At 29.3% G+C, this 24488-nt stretch overlaps 2 protein-coding genes across 3 annotated transcripts; both read left to right on the top strand.

Annotated features, from left to right (window-relative positions):
* Positions 1–1475: 1475 nt before the first annotated feature.
* LOC132945908 (cationic amino acid transporter 2-like) lies at positions 1476–13788 on the top strand. Its single transcript, XM_061015721.1, has 12 exons — positions 1476–1807; positions 6213–6444; positions 7049–7177; positions 7924–8079; positions 8177–8281; positions 8645–8800; positions 8899–9023; positions 9798–9895; positions 9964–10103; positions 10204–10476; positions 10576–10844; positions 12339–13788. The coding sequence occupies exons 1-12, from the start codon at positions 1799–1801 to the stop codon at positions 12573–12575; spliced, it is 1929 nt and encodes a 642-aa protein (XP_060871704.1). The 5' UTR covers positions 1476–1798; the 3' UTR covers positions 12576–13788.
* A 104-nt stretch (positions 13789–13892) lies between these two features.
* Positions 13893–24277, top strand: LOC132945906 (uncharacterized). 2 transcript variants are annotated; one of them, XM_061015719.1, is made up of 14 exons: positions 13893–15092; positions 15421–15481; positions 15930–16075; positions 16220–16375; positions 16436–16551; positions 16632–16808; positions 16951–17092; positions 19831–20009; positions 20152–20365; positions 20932–21099; positions 21169–21302; positions 21377–21544; positions 22758–22914; positions 23875–24277. In XM_061015719.1, exons 1-14 carry the CDS (start codon positions 15047–15049, stop codon positions 24051–24053), a joined length of 2043 nt encoding a protein of 680 aa, XP_060871702.1. In that variant the 5' UTR covers positions 13893–15046; the 3' UTR covers positions 24054–24277. The 2 variants fall into 2 exon arrangements, with proteins under 2 accessions (XP_060871702.1, XP_060871701.1); XM_061015718.1 differs by having other exon boundaries at positions 20140–20365.
* Positions 24278–24488: the final 211 nt, after the last annotated feature.

The raw sequence follows: 24488 nt of genomic DNA, 5'->3' as shown, positions 1-24488 counted from the left end.
TTTTTTTATGTTTAAAATTCTTAACTATGGTAAACGTAAACTACATATAGTTTTCAAGGTATAAACGGAAGCCTTTCATATTATTCGATAATACCTACTTAAATAGTTGTAATATAAAATCTATTTTAAATGCACCATAATAATTCAAAATAATATATTAATATGAATGAAATTTTCAAATTGTGATAGTGGTTGTAAAATTAATATTATTTTTCTTTAAAACAATTTAAAATTAAAATGTTATATAAATATTTATAAAAAATTCAAATGTCTATACATTTTTGGGGAGTCAATTGACATGATAGATAATTGATAACTTCACTGAGTTTATGAAGATCGATTTTATCTTATAATTACGAGTTATAACTTAATGTACTATTATCATAATATTAATCATTATACAATAGTAATCATGATGTTGTTTTACGAATTACTTTTTGTATACTTTATTATAATAATACCTATTAAAAACAAATAAAACGATATAATAATATACAAATTCTGCGACTTGTCTGTGACTTTATGAAATGTATTGTTGGATTATAAAACGCAGTGATTTTACAATAATAACTTTTGATTTTTTTCGGAAGTTTTTAGTAAACCGTTCATTGGACAGTTAAAAACCTTTATGTGTGTCTGCTCCTAAATATTGGTTATGAGTGTATGACATATTATAGGTATATTATATATATTACGAAACATTGTACTATTGAAATCAATGCGTAAAGGAATTTTTTTTTCAAACATCTTTGTTATACATTCTTTAATTTCATATAGTTTCCAGGCATTTATTTAATCAATTATTTTTTCATGTAAAAAAATGTTTCATTGTCAAATAAATAAAAATGTATTAATTATATTATACCAACACTTAAACACCAACCGCGCAATTGTTGAATCATAGTATGGAAAATCTGGTTAACAAGTAACAACTCATTAAGTTTTGTTCAAATCTGCCAGCATGCAGTAGATAAATAACAATAAAATTGATATGAAGTTGACATATTGGCATGGTAGGTATACATAATAATAATGTAATAATAATATTGTTTTGTTTTTTGTAATAAAAATCGTAAAGAGGTATAATGAATAATATATTATTTGGATCACTGTAAAAGTAATATCGGTGCAACGACAATAAATAATGTTTGCAGCGTTGGCCCAATTTGTGAAATATAACATGAGAATATCGTGTTACGTACAAAAAAAAAATTTTTAAAAACATACCCAACGTGCGAGAGTTCGATACTCACTAAACGGTTCGTTCTTTATAAATATTTTTTAATGACACCGCCACTTAAATTAATAATACTGAAATGATATCGGAATTTCATGACGTGTATGCAATATAGTATAGTGGAATGGGCATGCGATTCGGCGGCAAAAATCTAGGCGAATAACCCCCTTCGATCACCAGGAGCGCTGGACTGACTACCGCGGGGAGGGACGCGAATAAAACGACGAGCGCCGCGTGTACGCAGCTCAATATTATTCGTAGACGGACGCACGCGCGGTGGAACTTGACGACGACGACAACGACAACGACGACGACGACGATAACGGACAGAAGACATAAAACTCCGTACGCGAACGGTCGTGTACTAAAATAATAATAAAAAATTTTACCACGTGGTGTCCACGTCGAGTGAATCGCGGAACACCCGGCAACAACCTGCTGGACTTTTGCGTCGGCCGGTCTGCCGCGAATCGCTCGGCCGGGCCCCGAGAGATCGTGATCCATCGTAGAAACGGTACGACCTACATATAGATCGCGATCCGGATCGACGACGGAGTCGTTATGAAGTTGGTACGTATTACCTATATATTGTACGCGACCACATTTGTTTTGATCACTCGTAGGGTTATAGGACCAAACTGGTTAGGATTTATAAGCCCTTAAAAATATATTGTGTTGTGCGAAAAAATTGATTTACCTATTAGGAAATCTTACAAATAAACTAACATATAAATTATGACTTAAAAAAATTTTAAAACATGCGGTAATCTTAAAATCTCTAAAATTTGCAAAATAAAAATAGCAATTTTTTAATCTCCAGTAAGTTAAACTGATTTATATTTCACGTAGGCAGCTATATAATATTTTGGACTTATTTTGGACTCAACATTCTATCCCTAACGATGAGTGCGAATATTACTATCGACTGTCGCTATATTATTGTGTGCACGGCATATTGTCATTCATCAGAAAACTCGATGAAAGTTTATAACAATATTGTTCGTCGTCGACATTATATTTTATTAATATATTAAAAAAATAATAATACGTCGTTGTTTGCGTTAAGAAACGTTTTTGTTTGCCCTTGTTCTAACAACTGTCGTTGAACCCAAACCGGACAAAAATAGGTGTATAGAATAACTATCATAATAATAATATGTAATACGTAATATACGTATGTTTTTACAATTAGACCAGATTACCAGACTACCATAGAAATTTAAAAAAAAAACCCGAGGAAGTCACTTTGGTGTATAGTAGGTACTTACATATAGTTTTACCTATACGTTTACGATTATACCTATACGTTTGATCATTTGGAGTAGGTATATCTCGTCAATGAGTTGGTTAATAAATATGTTATGAACCATTTGAATTCATTGATTATTCAGCGAAAAACGGTTATGAGCGGAGACGGTGTGAAAATCGAAATTAAATTTTTTGATTTTTATTTAATTTTCGATAATTAGTTTAATTTTTAATTTTAATTTTAAATAGAAGGTATAATGTATTATGATATATTATCAATAACATGTTATTTATTGAATATCGATGTAATAAATTTATGATTTTTTTTTTGTTGGTCAATTGTTATTTGTTATTTCATTGTTTTATACTTTGTAATTTAATTTTAAATATTTTTGGCTATATTTTGATTAAAAATATCACTTTAACATTTTAGATTCTGAGTGGAATGATGAATGTAATTATTTTACAATGAAATCTTTTTATATTTTTAAATTTTTGTGTCTGTCATCACGGTTTGGGACCGTAAAACTGCTTCGATTTTCTTCAACAGTATTTTGTTCGATGAGAAAGTGAATCTAGTTGGTGCATTCGGGCCAAATTATAAAATGCCTAATAGTTTTCAAAAGCGCCTGGAAAACAAACATATAAATTAAGGAAAAACGAGAATTTTTACGCAAAATAGGTTTTTTCCACAAAATCGATTTTGGTTTTTTGTGTAACTCTAAAACAAATGAACGTATATACATAAAATTTTCACTGATCGTTTATATTATAATTTTATATACATGATAAAATTTTCAAAATATTTTGATTTGTTTTGAACTGTTTTGGAACATTTTCAGTTTCCAATTTGATTAGTATTTTTCTCTACGAATGTCAATAAAACTTTGTTTTTTGGGTAAAAAAGCTTCAACATTTAATACAAGTAGGATACTTTATTGTTATAGTGACTTTTAAAGAATATTAAAAATCCTTAGTCGCAGTTTTTTGATAAGCATTTAAAGTTCAAAAATTGACAAAATATTGAAAAATCACGAAAATTAGAAAATAATTTTGAGTTTTGAATTATTTTGAATTCATAAAAATTTTTCTTTTTAAATCTAAGATTTTAAAATGTAATACAAGATTCATTATAAGATTATCTACCTTTATCAAAAAAAAATGTCTATAAGAAAGTAAAATTAAATTTTTATGAGCGTTTGAAATTAAAATTTTTACAACATTAGATATTCACTCAATTTCTCATGTAGCAATTTTCTTATTTTATTGTAATTAAAAAACGAATGACTGTAGATACTTGAAAATTTCACTAATTATTTATATTGGAATTTTCTATACATCATACAATCTTGAAAATAATTTGACTCTTTTTGAGCTGTTTACGGACATTGTCAATTTTCAATTTTCTTAGTTTTTTTTCTATAAATATCAATACAATTTTATTTGTTGGGATAAAAAGCGTGAAAATTTAATGCAATGCTCCTGATATATTGTTACAATAGCAGTTAAAAAATATTAAAAATATATGGGCATAATTTTTTTTTATAAACTTTATAAGCTATATAATTTTGACAACATTTATCAAATTTAAAATTTAATTATTATTTTGTAGTTAAAAATTTATAGGGGTCTACGTAAAGAGGTAAATATATAAATTATTTTATTCACAATAATATCATCAAATATACTTGGAAATATCATAGGCTGACTGACCATTTTCGCTCAGAATCGTTTTTCTTATACAATGATATTATATCATTGAATTCAAATTTAACATTATCCATTACAGTGACCCACTTGTAATCTACTGTACAGCAGAGCGAAATCCACTTACCCACTTTTTTGAGATTTTAATTTTGACTTCCACGTATGAGCCATACGCATATATAGGTCTACGTATATAGGTCTACGTACATGATGGTCATTCACGCGTTCCATATGCATCGTCACTAACGATTGCGAAATGGGTCTAAGAAATCAATATATTACTTATTATTATTTACTTACCGATGAAAATTATAATATTATAGGCTAGACCTGAGTTGAATATTGTCCAATTTTAAATTTTAAATCGATTTGTATATCAAAATGTAATTAAAAATGACTGTTATTTCAATACAAATTACTTATAGATTAAAATTTTTTTCGATTTTATTAAACATTTTTAATATCATTATTTATTTTACTTTTAAATCAAACTTCGTTAAAAATTGAACTTCAAATGCTAATAAATAAATGAATATAGTTTTATGCCATACTGTTTTATTATCCCAGAAGAAAAATCTTATGCGTAATAATGTACTGAATGTTAAAGATTTAAGTATTGGAATTAATAATATCATGATGAATAACTGTCAACTGATATATCATGAAATATAACTATAAAGAATATTTAATATTTATTTGTTAAGTGAAAATTTCAAGTATCAATGGTTATTAATTATTATCGTTAGAATTATGTAATAAATTCGATTATGTCTACTGGTGTGTTGTTTAAATATTACCATTTTTCTGTGTATATTTGTTCTAGGTGGTGAAATTAATGTATTAGGTAAAGAATTATGTTTTTTTTGTGTCCGGAGACACTATAATTTTTATTTCCGAACAAATACTTCAATTTTCAATATCGAAGGTTGTTACTGGTAGCGAATTGAATATAGTGCTTTATATGATCAAAAATGAAAACTATAAATCGAAAACTAATTTTTACGTGTATTGTATAATAATTATAGTTTACAAGACAATACATTTCAAAAAATGTATAGTTTTTTTAAAATTAAGTTTGAGCAAAGAGATGAATCACGAATGCTTAGGTTGTCCAAACTTCCTATTTTTTAGTTAAAAATTTGTAAAATTTGTATCATTTTTAAGTAGAGTTTAAATTCACCATACCTACATCTAAATCTATGTCAGTATCGTTAATAATTAGTGCTGATGATATACCGGGTGATTGATTTAACTTAATAAACACATTATTTCAAAAATGTATATTAGATATTTCAAAAATGTTGTTTTTAACGACTAGAAACCACGTAAACTCATATGATATTGTAGTTTGATTGTTATGCGCTATAATCACGTGATTGTTTGAAACGGTTCTGCTGTGCATCTACACTCGATCCGACCTGCCATAATGGAGCTGGTCTCGATGACTGAGTGTCACGTGGGCAGGGCCGTCCTTGGGGGGGGGGGGGGAGGGCGAGCAGGGCGCATGACCTGGGCCTCACGTCTTTGCCTACATTTGGAGGCCTCGCGTTTGAAAAAAGTGGTAAAATTGGTTTTTGCCCTGAGCCTTGCAAATCCTAAGGACGGCTCTGTACGTGGGGATGCTCAGAATCGGTGTGTTCTCTCGTTGGACAGAATGCATATAATTAGTGTAAAACTTCCGTTAACGGTCACCTCTTTGTAACTTTCAATTTTTTTGGTCCCGTCGAGTGTTATCCTAGTGTTATCCTACCTCTGTAGGACTATATGGAAGTTCTACTGTATTAGAATACATAACGTCATAACGTGAATACTGATTAATATAGTGAATAATTTAATTGATTTAATATGTCAATATCTAATGCAGATTAGTAAATTATTATAATAATATGGTGAATTCCGGCAACTCGATTCAAAATATTATTGACTCACCACGGTTTCATCTGTTATCAAAATAATTAGGTTACCTGGAACGACAATAATTTATATTATAAAAATAACGAGACGGATGATTTTTTTCTAGCGAGAAACCCTGTACCAGGTACTGTTCAGGCGGAAAAACGAGGATGACATAGATGACCCGGACAAAGAGAAATTGGCCAGGGTCCTCAATCTGGTGGACCTGACCGCACTTGGCGTTGGGTCCACGTTGGGCGTGGGCGTCTACGTGCTTGCCGGAAACGTTGCCAGAATAGAAGCTGGCCCGGCCGTCGTGCTGTCCTTCGTTTTGGCTGCGTTCGCGTCGGCTCTCGCAGGTGAAACAAGATAAAAATAAATGTTAAACGAAAATCTAATTCATATATAGGACATCTGTTTCCGGTCCATGTTCAAATTAGACTCATTGGTCCGTTTTCCAAAAAAAGTACAAAAATACTGGAAACTTATAAAAATGAATTACATCGCCACCATGCGTATCGATCGTTTTACAGTAAATACTCAAATGTATGGTGCTTAATGCTTACGGTGTATTTTAGTATAAGCGAGTGCAATGCTAACTAAACGGTATACCTGGTCTAGGCATACTTCCTCCCGAATATGAAAGAAACACAAAATATAAACGAAACACATTTATTATACGGCTAAGTGCGGTTCCTTAGAAACAAATTAAAAATTTCACTGATCCATCACTATACTTCGTTTAAATCGGTATATTTTCTATAAATAGACATCGGATCTTTGACACTGTTCTAAAAACCGAACTCAAAGAACTGTGAAAATAAAATAAAAATCCAGTTCGCGAAGAACTGCCTACGAGACGACCGAGCACCCTATAGATAATGCCGAACCGGAAATAAAATACCATAATCATTATTAACGGCTCAATAGATTATAATAATATTTATATTATTATATTTGCAGGCCTGTGTTACGCAGAATTCGCAGCGAGAGTGCCAAGAGCCGGGTCGGCTTACGTTTACAGTTACGTCGGCGTGGGTGAATTCGTCGCGTTCGTCATTGGATGGAATCTGATACTCGAATATGTCATTGGTGAGTGATATATTTAAGACTTAATAAGGCCCACCGAGGTTACACAGGAAGGTTATTTTATCGTTAAAAAAGTTATGTTTTGGTGTGCACAACTCTGGCAGAATAGAATCTTTCTTATTGCCAAAGTCCGGAGCCCACTGCACTCCAACAGCGTGACTACAGACGTACCTACGCGGCGGCCATAAATTCGTACAATAGAGAAGAGTGGTCTTCATTCTTGTTGAACTCGAGACCCATTTTTGTTATTTCTTATTTTTTGTGACCCATAATAAAAATAAAAAAGCTGACTGTTCATTGATATTGGTTTATAGAGGTACTCGAATGCGTGCAAATGGACTAATTAGTAATTTGTAATATAATAATATTGATATGTTCATTTTATTTTTTAAGAAGTTTTCTTCATTCAACTGAATGCAATAAATATTTATGTATACACACCTTTTTCAAATAATTTAAAGTATACCGCGACCCATCCAATTTGACCACAAATTGGTCTATGAACCACATTTAAGACAACTGTAGACTCCAGTAAAGAATACGATTTAAAAGTTTAATAAAATTATTTTATCATAATATATTTTGTACTCTAAATACTAAGCGGGTACGTCTGAAATTAAAAAATAAAAAAAAAATTTTATCCTTCTATTTTAATGAAAAGTTTAGGTTTAGTTAAACAATTTTAAACTTAAGTACCTATTTAAATGTGTTAAAATTGATTATTAAAGTGTTGTCACTGCACGTTTCAGGTACTGCAAGTGTCGCCAAAGCTTTCAGTAATTACATCGACGCGTTGTTGGACTACCCCGTGAAAACCACCATGACCTATCTTTTCCCCATGAATGTCAGTTTTTTGGCCGACTACCCAGACGTTTTGTCGTTCAGTCTCGTGATACTATTATCGAGTGAGTAGACAATTGTTCCAAACACTAAACACAACAAACGTTATACCTTTAAGCATTTACGATAAATTACTATTAAATTGATATTAAACCTTTGCAGTTATACTGTCATGGGGAGTCCGCGAATCTACAATGATCAACAACGTGTTTACAGTCGTTAATTTATTGACCGTGTTCACGGTCATTGTATCCGGATTATTTAAAGGTAAAATATTATATAAATATATTTTGATGTAAGCCGCACGTCATCGGTGTTGATAAATTATAATAACACCGAACATTAAAATATAATATTTGGTTGGGGGGCGGAGTGGCCGAGCGGACTACGGCGACGGTTCCGACGCGTACCGTCGCCGGTTCGAATCTCGACCATGGGTGGCTCCTCTCTCTGGGTAGGCAACTGTTTAGAGAGTGAGGCCGCCATCCCCCGATTGGACATGACAGAAACCTACAGGTGCCCAATTTGAAGTTCTGCCAAAACCAAACACTCGTGTGTACCAAAAAACTACGGTACCCTCCCCCACAATAAAAAAAAAAAAATAATAATATTTGGTTATCGTTATTATAGTTAATTTGTACAATTGGAGTATACCCAAACAAGACATTCCGAAGAGTGCGAAAGGCGGCGAAGGCGGTTTCATGCCTTTCGGGTGGGCCGGAGTGACCGCGGGGGCTGCCAAATGTTTTTACGGGTTCATCGGTTTCGACTCCGTAGCTACTACAGGTGACCGTCAAACAGAACAAAATATAATCAATGGCATATTTTATGCTCCAAGCAATACTTACCCATAACATAAATTAAATTATATTTTCCGTGCACAGGAGAAGAAGCGAAAAAACCAAAACGTGACATCCCATTGGCCATCATACTGTCGTTGACCATCATAACGTTTGCATATTGCTGTATCAGTTCGGTTTTAACTCTGATGTGGCCATATTATGATCAGGTATTTGATCAATTTCAAAATAAAATTCCCTCCCCCCTTCGTTTATAGTAGGGACAATATTATATTATGCAGTTTACCTAAAAAAGTATTAGGATTTTGGTATGTAATAAACATTTTTTTTTCTTTGATGTAAATACTCTTAAAAACAATCAGTATTACTTATATACTTACTTGTAGGTGGTAAAATTGAATATTACTCAGGTTTACTATAGGTACCTATAATGTATACCCATATTATATCGATATTATTGCCTTATATACCGTAAATTAGATAGGTAGAATGTATAATAAATGACAATCAGTTATAATATATACATAATAATTAATATAATAGTTTTCTCAATATTTTCAAAGTTATTAGATATTGTAGATTTTTATTTATTTACCTATTTATCATAAAATTATATTCCTACTTCCTTATTCATCATTGATTTTACATTATCACGCCTGACATATATTTTTGTCTTTTGTCATTCTAATACCAAAGTCCATACTGATTTCTATTTCTACTCAATGACCTCTGCTTTTATTTAAATAGCGTTTTCCAAAATATTTTATAACGTATGTATTTTATCATACGAAATTTATCAAGTAGAGGTGACCTATAAGAATAAATGTACAAATACTTTTAGAACAATTTTGTTAAACCGCATATTTAAGGACAGCCCATAATATTATTTTTATCTTTTTAATTCTAATTTCTAACAACATTACCGACGAATTTCTAATATTTAGCTTTGAGCTATAAATCCTTTCACTTATCATACGTTATAGGACATCGACGCACCGTTCCCGTACGTCTACGATAAACTTGGTTGGACGACGTTGAAAATGATCGTTTCATCGGGCGCTATATTTGCTATGTTTGCCAGGTAAGAACACGTTCGTCAAGAATCACAGTGATGACGTCTTAATCGTGAACTTACCACAAACTTTACAGTCTTTTAGCGAGTATGTTCTCGATGCCGAGGATTCTGATGACCATGGCCGAAGACGGTCTCATGTTCAGCATGTTTTCGATCATTCACCCGAAGTTTAAGACACCGCTGTTGGCCACATTGATGTCGGGTCTATTGGCGGGTAAGTATTTTAATGCGATTAGACGATTTATAATTGGCATGTGCAATAGCCAATAATAATATATATTGACCCTTTGCGATTAATAAATGACCACATTCAGGCATTATCACGGCGCTTTTGAACCTAGAACAACTGATGAATATGATGTCGATCGGCACATTGTTGGCGTACACGATCGTGTGCATTTGCGTGCTGATATTACGGTACAAAAACGATCCGGATAGCGATGAGTTCGTGAAGAATCAGGTCATCGACGAACCGGAGACCAGCAGTGGTTTCTTCAAGGTGGTGGACAAGTACTTTAACCTGTCAAACGTCGATAACGCCAACAAAGAGACTGAGCGCGTGGCCACGACTATCACTGTGTTGTACAGTACGTGTCGAAGCGGAATAACCCGCCGAAGAGCAATAATTTATAATTTTTTAAATTTTTAAAATACATCGATTAAATGCGTTGTTTTGTCTTTTGCAGTTTGCACATCGGCGCTGTTCAGCTTCGTAACCGTACAACACGAGTGTGTGGCGACCAACCATCAATGGTGCGACGATAACGACAGCAACTCATCGGCCTTTCAACCAGGTTGCGTCTTAAACACCAACAACGCCACAACGTTTTTCAAACATGGGTGCATCGAAAACAGCATCGCGACGTACGCGAGTGCTATTTTGGCCATCGGGCTGTTGCTTCTGTTGCTGTTACTGACCAGACAACCCCAATCGAACAAAAAACTTTCGTTTAAGGTATGAATCATCATAGATAACTATGATGTATGTCATAATAAAACGTATACGATAGTTCAAATACAGACATGGTTTAGAGCAGGGGTTGGCAACCCACGGCCCGTGTACCAATTTTATGCGGCCCGCGATTAGAATTTATAATTGGTGTAAAAATATTTAATATCACATTATGTTAGTTGATAATGTTAATAATAAATTAATATACCAAACAGTGATGAAACTTAAATAAATTAAATGAAATTTTGTTTTAAATTTTAACCGAGAATGTCATAGATCATAGGTCTTAAAAAAGATATTTCAACATAAGTCGTATTCAAATGATTTTTTTTTATTGATTTTTCGTGTTCTTGTACTTACACGAAAATTAGCCAAAATATTCTTCGATTTTTAACTTTACGGGTGGTACCTGGTGAAAAATTGGATCTAGTTAATACTTTCGAGAGGTCAGAATCAAAAATGTCCAGACATTTTCATAAACAAATAAACAAAAAAAAAAAAATATTTTGTAGTTAAAAATTTATAAAATGATATATTTTTATAGCTACGGATCGAAAATTTAAAATAAGGTCTCTCATAAGTAATTCATACTGTAAACTAAAAATCTAATAATCTAATATAAACACAGTTTTTTTTTTGATAGATATTTTAGTTTAAATTTGGAAAAAATATATGTTTAAACAAATAACAACAATTTAAGTTATTTTGTTGTAATTTAAAAATATTATTCGTGGGTATTTGAAACTTGAAAAGTATATAAGTATATTTTATTTCTTTTATACGCGCAATGCCATATGCAATGTCAACGTTTTCGGCAAAAATTAATTCAACTTACTATATTACTAGTAATAAATTAAATTATTTTAGTATCAATATAATTATAAAATGTACTTAGTAATTATAGGTATAGGCTGACAGACAGTTGTCTTTCAAAATCGTTTTTATTCGTATACAGTGTTTTTAATCATTGAATTCAAATTTAACACATCCATTACTACAGTAACCTACTTGACACCTACTATACAGCAGATTGGTATTCACTTATTGGCTACCTTTTGTTTTATTTTTTTAATTACTGAGATTTTTTTAGCTTTGTATTTCAATCTCATCCCTTAACCAAAAGCGGTGTTGAGACTTATCTAGATAAATTTATTTTTATCTTTATCTGAATAGTTTTTTGGTCTTTATCTTTATCTAGATGAAAAACTATTTATCTGGACTCAACATTGACAGAAGTCCCCAACAAAGTTGAAGCTTAAACCATTTTTAATTCTTCAAAAGAAAAAATACAACAGATAGGTACCAAAAAAAAAAAAATTTATCATTAATCGGTTTGTTAAGATTGCATTAATGGAATGCAAAAAAAATTTTGTACTATATGTATTTAATATAATATTATAGCACCTACTATAAACAATAGTATTCACTAGGTAGTAGGCATTTATTTTGTTTTATAAATACAACATTTTAAATAAACTTATGTTTTTTTTTTCGTAGGTCCCACTAGTTCCACTCATTCCGTGCATTAGCATCTTGGTGAACGTTTACTTGATGATGAAACTTGACATAATCACCTGGATCCGTTTCAGTATTTGGTTGACGATCGGACTATTCATATACGTACTGTATGGCATGAATAACAGTGCTGAGGGTCTAAAGAGGAAAGGAGAGCTGAAAAATAGTCGGTCGAGCTCTGCAGAGCCGATACACCAGATTTCTTCCATCAATTTATAGTTAAATTTCCCACAATGGCTCTTTCTCAACCTTGTCTAAAACTAGGAGCTATTATGCCCATACTTAAGTCTGGCGATCCTCACAATGTTTTTAACTACCGTCCCACCACAATCCTCTCCTACGTTTCCACGCCTCCACTTCTGGGATATGTTATACCCTCAACCACATTCTAGTTGAAGAGCAACACGGCTTCCGGCCCGGAACTACTACTTGCAATATTTTTTCACCACTTATATTTTTCAGTCGTTTCGATTTAATTTTCAAGTGAATGTGATGTACACGGATTACTCTAATGACCGAGTTGATCATGTCTGTCTGGTAAAAACTCTCGATCTCTTGAGAATTTGTGATCCTCTTTTATTGGCTATGTTCCTTCCTAGATGAACACCATCATTATGTCTCCATTTATGTTGTTCTCTCCCTCAGTTTTTCACCCACCTCTAATGTTCCTTAGGGTGCAGTTTTTCCACCGCTACTATTTGCGCTCTTTGTAAATTATGCCCATTTTATTCTTTTGCATTCCAATTGCCTCATAAAGACACATATTTTATGCGTGGTAATTCTACATAATGTATATTCTGTATTCTTTTACAATACAACCTAATTTAGTAGATATTACACGATAATCTGATAGACAATAATTCAACATAATATGCCTTATTGTATTACCAATAGAAACATTATTATTAATAATAGTATAAATAAACTATTACATATAAAATATTATTAGAAGTAGAGGTGATGGTGTGTCTTCGCTGAGAATTTTGTTAGTATATTCAATCACATCAATCACATCGGTTACATTGACCTACTAAATTATGATAATATTATGTACAGTGTACACTCGAAATCAGCAGAGCTAATTCCCCGATTTTTATTTTTTCATAATATTTTGATATATATTTTTACAAATAATATTAAAGACATTTTTTGTATCACACGACGAAGTTGTACAGCAGAACCATTCTTGAGTTGATTTATAAATTGCTTAATTTCTATAGTATGTTATCATAGAGCGTAAAGTCGTAGACGATGAAAATTGTCGTAAAAGTGTAATTTGTTTCTACAGTAATTTTTTTAATGTTACATCATCATCATGATATTTTTATTATTACTTATTGCTATGAATGTATTAGGTATGTTATAATATTTATTTTTGTACTTAGAATATGCATTTGTTACCAACATAATATAATTTAATAATTATTAATGACTACAGTATTTTTATTTTTTATGTAAAAAAAAATGTTATACTGTAATTACAATAACAACAGGTAAAAGGTAAATAATATGCAATTTGTTGTAACATTATATTATAATATATTAATTGGGGGATGGAGGGGCCGAGTGGACTAAGGCGTCGGCTGCGACGCAGCCTACCCGAGTTTGATACCTTGGCCGCGGGCGGCATTTTTCTTCGGGCAAGTCACTGTGTCCGGAGAACAAGTGCCGCCATCCTCCCATCCGGGGCACTGCAGAAACCTACGGGTGCCCCATTAGAAATTCTTCCAAAATACAACACACACGTGTACCAACCTACCCAATTTAAAAGCCTACAGTGCCCTCCCCCATACCCAATGGCCTATGTTGGTTACCCCCCAAAAAAAAATATATTATTTATATGACGTGTAGCCTATAATATAATCAAGTTATGTGTATGCACAGGAAATTATTACAAGTTGTATAATAAAACAGCCTTAAATCACATTTAATATTAAGGTCTAACAGATAACCGTTAACAAATAAATAAATAAATAAATAAATAAATAACGAACTGCTAAATAAAGTAGCGATGGTGAAAAGAACTGATTAGATAGTAATGACATATAATTAAATGTTTAAAATAAATTGATACAATGGTATTTTAGATGATTAGGAAATAGATTAGTAAGGGTTTAATTTATCTAAAACCGTCTTAAGTAACTTAATTAATGGATGTTTACAATTTGTTTTAACATTATATTATAATACATTAATTATATTTGTAGCTCATATAATTAAGTTTAAAAATAAGTAGTTAATCATCAATTTTACTTTGCCACCTATCTACGAACTTTGATCATTGATCAATCATGTGATCGCAACAGTTTAAGGTACATAATAACAAACCCACTATAATATATTATATTAGCATCATGTGATAGTAGCTAAGATTTGTAGAAAACCCGACATTATGGGTTTAGAACTCTAGTGTTGTAAAGTTGTATTGGTAGGCCTCGTCTCTTATACATAGTGTTACATGATTTATGATTAAGTAATAAATAAATTAAGTTCTCCACAGTTATTGTCAGTGGCTTGATAAAAGTACATTTTATTATTATAGTACATTTTGCTATACATACATGTTAGACAATTTATAGTAAAATATTGTTTAGTATAATAGAGGCTAGGATTTGACATAACTTATTTTAAACATTTATTTGATTATATCTTCTAAATATATTTGCTTTAGTCTAAGATCATCATTGACAATGGAGGTGATGTATTCCTGGATAATATATTCATGGTTGATTTTCGGTACGTAAACAATATGGTAATGAATAGATAAATTATATTTTTAAGACATTATATGTTAGTATAATATCATTCATTATATTTAAATTTAAAATCTACCCAGAAAGTTATATAAATATATATATTTAAAGTGAAAAGGTTTCAATAAAATATTACAATATATGCATCACTAATTTAATCAAATCAATAATCGATATTTTGTTATCAGTTAACAATATTTTTCAAACTGATTTTTCTTGTAAATATGTTTATAAAAGTAACCCGATACACAAGTTGTTTGGTGCAAAACGGTACTATAATATATTTTATAATTTAAAATACATTATTTCAGGAACAGGCGTTCAGTGTGACAGAAAACTCGAAAGAAGACCAGCTGTATCATCTTGCTCAGAGTTGGTGACTGTAGTATAAAATATAAATGTTATGTTATTATGAGTGGTGGTTGGGGACTCGGAGGGTTAGATCCCTAAAGTCTTAATAAGCACCTTCAATTAATAAATGATCAATATTTAGTATTAAGTATTCTTAGGACTACATTATCATTATGCGATCAGGAAGATCAAAACCCCTTCTTTTTTACATTTGTATTATGTATAAAATTAATTTTCTCTACTATCCTCTCATTTTTTTCCACTGTTGGACTTTTGGCTACGCATAGTATATCAGATTCCGACTTGAAATATAACATTTGATTATATAATCTGCAATCGAATTAATTGTCATTATCTTGAATATATTTTATACTAATTATTTATATTCGTAAGGTTTTCATATTTGATTATATTTGTATGATTAGTATTAAATAATAATTTGTTGCTCATTTTAATACAATTATTATAGAAACACTGATGATAATTTCAATTGTTCAAATGGACGGTGTATCGAATGGCTGTTGGTTTGTGATGGTCACAAGGATTGTTCAGATGGTTCAGATGAGACCAAAGAGTTGTGTGCTATATACGAGTTTGGAACAAATATGACCATGGGTAAAAAATAATTGCTTCTTGACACACAATAATATTTATATACTTGTGTAATTACTAATAGATGTCAGAGTTACGCATATTAATCTATAAATTTGGCTTCTAATATTAGACATCTAAAAATATATGTATAAAATATCGTTTTAGATTGTGGTAGAGTAAATATAAAAAGTCAAAACATATCCGAAGAATCATTAATTGCACTAGCACCTTGGACAGTTTCTATACATCGATTGAGTACAGAATCCATGATTGAACATATTTGTGATGGATCTATTATTGCTCCAAATATAGTAATTTCTGGTAAAATCCTCGCACAATGTATTTAAGGAGGAATGAAAATTAATTAAATATTGTGTTTAGAGGGTTCTAAGTTTTGGTATCTAGGTATAACATCCAAGCAAACACCAATAAACGATGGTCGATACAAAATTGGTAAGAAAATAAAGTATTTTGACGAGCATACACATTTAATCAATGTAAGTTATTAATAAATTAAAGTCTACAAGTAATATGTACGATAATATGTATTATATTTTATATCAAAACATGTGTGCAGGTAACAATGATTTATTTGACTAGAGATTTTAATCCTAGTGCTGAAAGTGATGGGTTCAAAAATGTAAATATAATAGTTTTTGTGTTGGCCAACAAAGTTTCTTTTATTAATGGATTTGCACCGATTTGTATCGATTGGTTTAGTAAATATGATCTACGAAAGAAAGCTCAAATGAGGGTATAGTTGCTTAACTATATAATTAACTAGTTTGTAGTTTTATTATATTATTATATTTAGTTTAGTCGTATTTTATTTAACATATAAAAATTAACTCAATACAGACACATTGCATATTATAAAACTGTTAATATGTTTACAGACTATTGGTAGAAAAGACCAGAAAATTATAGTGATACAAGGATTTTTTCCATACACTGATAACAGTTCTTGTATAGGAAGTGTTGATCATTTATCAAATACGATGGTGATTTATGATAAGATTTGTATCAGATTGGATAAGGGTAATACAATTTTAGATTTTGATAATTAAATTCGATGTTTACTGGAGTTTTTTAATAGAAGATTGAATCTGGTTGGTACTTTGGGGGTTAAGAATCAAATATTCTAGTATTTTTCTAAATAGCTTAAAAAGTCAAAAAAATGAAGATAGATAGGAAATTATTATGCAAAGCCAGTTTTTCACAATTTCACAATTGTTTTTTTTTAGACTTACTTAAAAACGAATAACCATAGATACATGACATTTTTTCCAAATTCTTATATTCGCATTTTCTATATACCATACAATTGCTCTGATCTTTTTAAATATTAACTTTAATTTTAGATTCTGAGTGAAACGATGAATGTATTGATTTTACAATGATGTGTGTTGTTTTTATTTTTATTTTTGTATCTGTTTACACGATAAGTAGTCGAAATTATTATTGGATTTTTAACTTCAGTATCTTGTTCGATGGGAAAGTGAATACACACGTATACACATGACATTTTCACTGGTCATTTACATTAGCATATTCTGTACACGATACAATTTTCAAAATATTTTGATTTGTTTTGAACTAATTAGGAACATTTTCAGTTTCCAATTTTATTAGTCTTTTTTTTTAAGGATGTCAATAAAACTTTATTTGTTGGGTAAAAAAGTTTGAAAATTTAATAAAAGGCTCCTACTATATTGTTTCAATGACATTTGAAAAATATTAAAAATCCTTTGTCACAGTTTTTTTTTATATGCATTTAAAGTTCAAAAATAGACAAAATATGGAAAAATCACGAAAATTACAAAATTATTTTGAGTTAAGAATTCATAAAAATTTTTCTTTTTAAATCTAAGATTTTAAAATGTAATACAAGATTCCTTATAAGATTATCTACCTTTATAATATCTATAACTAAGTCAAATTAAATTTTTACGAGCGTTTGAAGTTCATATTTTCACAATATTAAATATTCACTCGATTTCTCATGTAGCGTTTTGTTATTTTCTTGTCACTCAAAAACGAATAATTGAAGATACATGAAAATTTCACTGAATGTTTATATTTTCATTTTCTATACACCATAAAATTTTAAAAATATTTTGACTCTGTTTGAGCTGTTTACCAATATGGTCAGTTTTCAATTTTTTTTGTTTTTTTTTTTATAAATATCAATAACGTTTTATTTGTTTGGTTAAAAAGCGTGAAAACTTAATGCCAGGTTCCTGATATATTTTTACATTAGCAGTTGATAAATATTAAAAATACATAGGCACAATTTTTTTATAAGCATTTAAAGTTAAAATGTTGACAAAATGTATCAAATTTAAAATTTAATAATTATTTTGTAGTTAAAAATTTATAAAATGTTCAAAATGTATAGCTAAGGATTGAAAATTTAAAACAAGGTTCTACGTAAATAGGTTATATATAAATTACTTTATTCACGATAATATCATCAAATATATTACTAATGCCATAGGCTGACTGACCGTTTTCACTCAGAATCGTTTTTCTTATGCAATGATATTATATCATTGAATTAAAATTTAACACCATCCATTACAGTGACCCATTTGTAGCCTACTGTACAGCAAAGCGACATCCACTTACCCACCTTTTTTAGTTTTATTTTACACAAACCCTATTTATAGCATTGATAATTAGTAGGTATTCTAATAATTTTGTATTTAAAAATGTCATTTTGAATTTGTAAGGCTTTTAAAGATCTAATTTATTAAAAAGTTCCTTATAAGTAGTGAAATACGCTTTTTTCGGTTTTCAATGCTATACAATTAAATAGTTATAATAGTATTATATATACTATAGGTATTAATACAGAGTGTAACAGTCAACAGATAGAACTGACTTTTGGAATAACTTTTGTTCTAATTAATTTTTTTTTTATATACATAATGTACCTTAGCCATATGCGCTACACATGTAATAAAAAAAAAATATTTTTATTTTTTAATACTAAAAATAAAAAATTTTAAATTTGATTTAAATTGTTTTAAATAAATTCAAAATAGCTAATTTGTGAATCTGAATAACAGAACGATTTGGACGAAAATATTTATCTAAGTCAAGAAGTTTTTTTTTTAGAATTTTTTAAAATATCAATATTTTTTTAATTAAATTTATTTGGTACGTAATAACTTTTTTAAAAATATTATTTTTAGAAATTTGCTAACATGGGTTTATTTCTTAAACTACCTATTTACTAATCATATAATTTTAAGTAGCATCAATTTTTTTTTTTTTTGTCAGTTTTTTCTGTTACACCGTATGTAGAGTGTACAGATGTAGTTTCCGATTAATGTAATTATTTTATAGAAATTCTTCTTTGTTTTTAGTGATAATGGTAGCAAAACTTATGAGGAATCTTTTATTCAATTTTCAAAGATAAAAAGAATATATAAAAGCTAAAAGATAGCTAAAGAATATTTTTTGCGTTTTTCAAAAAGATGTGTTTTTTAGTAAACTCAAATTAATTTACAAATTTTGATACATTTTATCAAAATCTTAAGGGGCCTCCTAAGATGATAATCTTACCTTTAGATTTTATAAGAGGTCAATTCACTCTAATTTTTAAATTAACTGAGCTACACGTGTTCTTCCGAGCGTAAAATTTGCTATGTTACGTACTTGTAATTTATTAAAAAATAAACAAAAATCAAAAATTTTACCTCCCCCCCCACAAATCTCTACTGCAATAAAATTGAATAATCAACTGATGTATAAAATATCTCTTGTTTCAGAACTAGGTATAAATGATGGACTACCAGGAGCAGGCTTAGGTATTTTATACTCTTCTACTTATTTTTTAACCGGGGTATTGACTGTATGGACTCAAACCGATAAAAAGGTTTTAGAAACCATAATTTTTACAGACATACAATACTATATACCATGGATACGTGGAATTTTAAACAAACATGTACGTAAATACTTTTCTTTATATGTATCAATTTAAATTGTTAATTAATTGTATTAGCTAGGTATTTTTAATGACAACTTCTGCTTACAACTAATAATATTTTAGAAATAATGTATATTTTTAACTTTAGATTTTTTTACAGGTCACAGTAAATTCTTGCGTTTTACCGACTAGTGAAGGAGTTTTATATTCTTATGAAGCTTCTAATGAAATATTATCTCATGGGACATTAATTGATCGTCACCTTTATGTTATTGAGAATTGTGATGTTGGATACCGTAAGGCTCATCCCATTGGTTTTAGAATTTGTATGGGAAAAGGAAAATGGTTTTCAACTTCTCGTAAACTGTGTTTCAGTAAGTTTTTTATGGTAATTTATTTAAATGTCGTAACGAATAGTAATTTATAATATAATATTATAAGTCCAAGATATGGTTATGTTTGATTATAACTTATTTACTAATTGCCTCTACTATCAGATGGTTTAAATATTAAATGTAGTTATAATGGTAAGTATGAAATTTGTTCAAATCTATCGATACCTGACACAATAGCAACACCATCATGTAAGCCTGCTTATGCTCTACCAAACGGACAAAAAGAGACTCCACTAAAATTAGTTTGTCAGTCCAATGGAATTTGGAATAACCGACTATATAGATGCAATTAATGTAATTGCATTTTTTTTCATATAAACATAAGTTACTATTTTATATATAATAATATTACTGTAAACAGATGCTTTTGTTTGTATAAAATGAGTAAAATAAAGGAAGAATAATTAATCGTTAGGTTTGGGTTAATGTTTATACCATAATGTTGTACATTTTTATACCATAATCAACAGTATGTTTATTCAATAGGCATTATTACTTGTTAACTATTATCATTCATAGGTATGTATATTCAAATATTATTTTAGATTGCGGTAAAATGTATAACATAAACAATGGAATGATTAACGATGGTGAAACAGCACTTAATGGAATGGCTCCTTGGAATGTTGGAGTTTATCGATTTAATATACGAAAGTCCAATTATGACTTGATTTGTGGAGGATCTATTATTTCACCAAATTTAGTCGTTTCTGGTATAATATTTGTACAACGAATTGTAATTAAATGTAAAAAAATTATAATTAAATAAATATAATTTTTAGCGGCTCATTGTTTTTGGAAAAAAGGTATATCATCTAATAAAATATCAGTGAACGATGGTCTGTACAAAATTGCTGTTGGAAAATATTCTAGAAACTTCACAATTATTGATAATGAATTTACTAAAATAATGAATGTAAGTTATTAATAATTCAAAGTCTAAAAATAATTGGAATGACTTATTTAATATGAATTAAAACTATTGTATAGGTGGAAATTGTTTATCTGAATGAACATTATTATGGAGCTTCCGGGTATTATGCTGATGATATAGCTATTATTATGTTAAAAACCCGAATTTCTTTCAGTATTGGCGTTACACCTGTTTGTGTCAATTGGAGTGGTATAAATACTATAACAAATGGAGATGAAGGAAAGGTTTGTTTGTATAGTAATATTTAAAATAGTACGATTTTTATTTAAAAATTTGAAATTTGAACATAAAAAAAATATAAAAAACTGGGTTTTTATACTATAGATTTTTTGGTCACACAATAACCTACTCATCACGTTTAACCTTGTTTTAATATTTTTATCCTTAGCTATAAAAGTTGAACATTTTATATACTTTTGATTACAAAATCATTTTTAATTTTTAAATTTGATACATTTTGTCAAATTTTCAAATTTCAACTTTAAATGATTATAAAAAAAAGTTTTTCCTATTTATTTTTAATATTTTTCAACTGCAATTGTAACAATATATTAGGAGCTTTGTAATACATTTCAAGCTTTTTGACTTAACAAATACAATTTTATTGATATTTTTTATAAAAAAAAATTAAATTCTGAAAATGTCCGTAAACAGCTCAAAACAAATCAAAATATTTTGAAAATGTTATCAATTATAGAAAATGATAAAAAAAGAAATTGGAAAAAGCTCATACAAATTTAATTTATTTTTTTATAGAGTTTTTTTTTATAAACATAGACAAATTTATAACTAAAAAATTTTTATGAATTTTTAACTCAAATAATTTTCAAATTTTCATGATTTAACGTATTTTGTCAAAATTTGAACTTTAAATGCTTATAATAAAAACAATTACCATTGTAACAATATATTAGAAGCCTTGTATTAAATTTTCAAGTTTTTGATTCAAAGAATACAATTTTAATGGCATATATAAAAAAAAATTAAAAAATTTGGAAACTAAAAATCTCCATAACAGCTCATAACAAATTTTATAGTGTAAAGAAAATGATAATGTTAACACTCAGAGAAAATGATATGCATTTAGGGTCATTTGTTTTAAGGTTCAACCAAAACCCAAAATCGATTTTCTTAAAAACCTTGTTTTAAATTTTCAATCCTAAGATTTAAAAACAGAAAATTTTATACATTTTTAGTTACAAACATATTTTGACCAATTTTATTAATTTTTAATTTTCAAATGTTTATAAAACAAAATTATGCTTATGACATACATTATTCTTATTTCATATTTTATCAAATTCCAAAATTAAAAAACTTTGATCAGTCAAAATGTATTCATAATTATACACATTCCCAACAGTCGCAAAAAAGTGATTAATATGATACTTTTAATATTATAAAAGCACATTGTACAACCGTTTAATACTTTTACAGATCGTTGGTTGGGGAAAAACGGAAAAAGGCATTGAAAGTCCTATTTTACAGGAGGCATCTTTACTGTACATTGACCATAGTTCTTGCCGGAAAATGTATACGAATGGATTTGAAAGATTTGTGACTGTTGATAAGTTTTGTGCCGGTTCTGCAATGGGTAATACGATAGTAATATTATACTTATTTTTATATGAATAAAAAAAAAATTTTTCTATACATTTATTCAACAAACTATACACATATAGAGCGTACGTTGGCCACTTATTGATTGTTTTAATTGACACTCGTCATTATAGTTTTAACTTACTGACTAGTGACTTCCTAATTTACAAGTTGAAGACCCATATTATCCAAAAGGTAATCTTGCTGGCTCTGTTGAATTATGGTTAGGTATAACAGCATAAGATTTCCGTTTAAGTGCCGTTGCTTGTAAGACTTTATCTACGTATTTATTATATTTTAATGATAATGGTCTTCTACAGTATACGACAATAGCGAGTGGCTGATGAAGTTGTAACGTACAACTTTTTTTGAAACAGGTAGATTGTTTAATGATTCATTGAATATTTTATAATCACAATATATAATTTTAATTCAAAATTATGTTACCTATCTACCAATAATATAAAATTCATTGAGTTAACGGCTAAAAGTTACTTTTATCACGAATTGCATTGATTGAGTGTGCTCAGTGTGGATGTGTGTACAAATCACCTCTAAATATTATAGTTTCGAAACACATCTGCCACATATTATAGGTGTTATATCATGTAATATATATTACGCCGGTATATTGTACTTGTATATTATTTGTAATTAATTAAGTAAATCTATATTGTACATAATAGTCTATACAGTGGCGTCATTTCAATTTTTATTAGACTAGGGCAACTTTTCATGGCTTTTCCGACTCAACATTTTTTTCACTCAGATTCTCATAGCATAGTGGTTAAGGGTGGGGGAGGCGTAGTAAATGTGCCGACTTATGATTGATGTAAATACTAGGCTGGGGCACATGCCCAAGTTGCCCCACCCCAAATGACACCACTGACCCTATAACAGTTATACAAATTAATTAAGTAAGTACCAATTATGAATAAAATATGTTTTGTTTCAGGAGGAGGAGTTCTTCAAGGGGATAGCGGTGCAGGTTTAAGTTTTTTATACTCTAATTCTTATTATTTAACCGGAGTAGCGAGTATCAAGGATCAAGAATCAAATGATTCAGTCGCAGTTTTTACAGAAATCAAGCACCATATTAAATGGATTCGTAGTGTGTATAACAAATATAACTAAGTCCAATATAATTATGATAATGTTATTAAAATAATTTAATTCAATTGTAATCAATATTTGTATAAATAGTATTGTGTGTAACAATTTTTCATATTTCATTCTATTATAAAGTAATTATAATGTACGTATTTTATAATACATAATATTATGTACCTAGTACCAAAGCATTATAAATATTGTAATTGACATGTATTAAATTCAAACAGTTTTTAGGATATACCAATTTTGCATTGAACATTAATTGTTTGATAATTATTCCTAGGTATTGTGGATTTAATTTGAAATAATTTCTCGTATTCTTATTATTTTTTATCAACTACGACATGGTTTTGTGAATGAGAACTTATGCTTCAGACATAACATTTATGAGAGGAAAACTATGCTTTTTAATTTTATATTTTAATGATTTCATACATACCAAATGAATAATGACAA

Source organism: Metopolophium dirhodum, chromosome 5 (assembly GCF_019925205.1).
Source record: "Metopolophium dirhodum isolate CAU chromosome 5, ASM1992520v1, whole genome shotgun sequence".
Classification (NCBI taxonomy): Eukaryota; Metazoa; Arthropoda; class Insecta; order Hemiptera; family Aphididae; genus Metopolophium; species Metopolophium dirhodum.
Note: the sequence above shows the minus strand (reverse complement) of the source record. Positions and strands in the feature narration are given on the sequence as shown.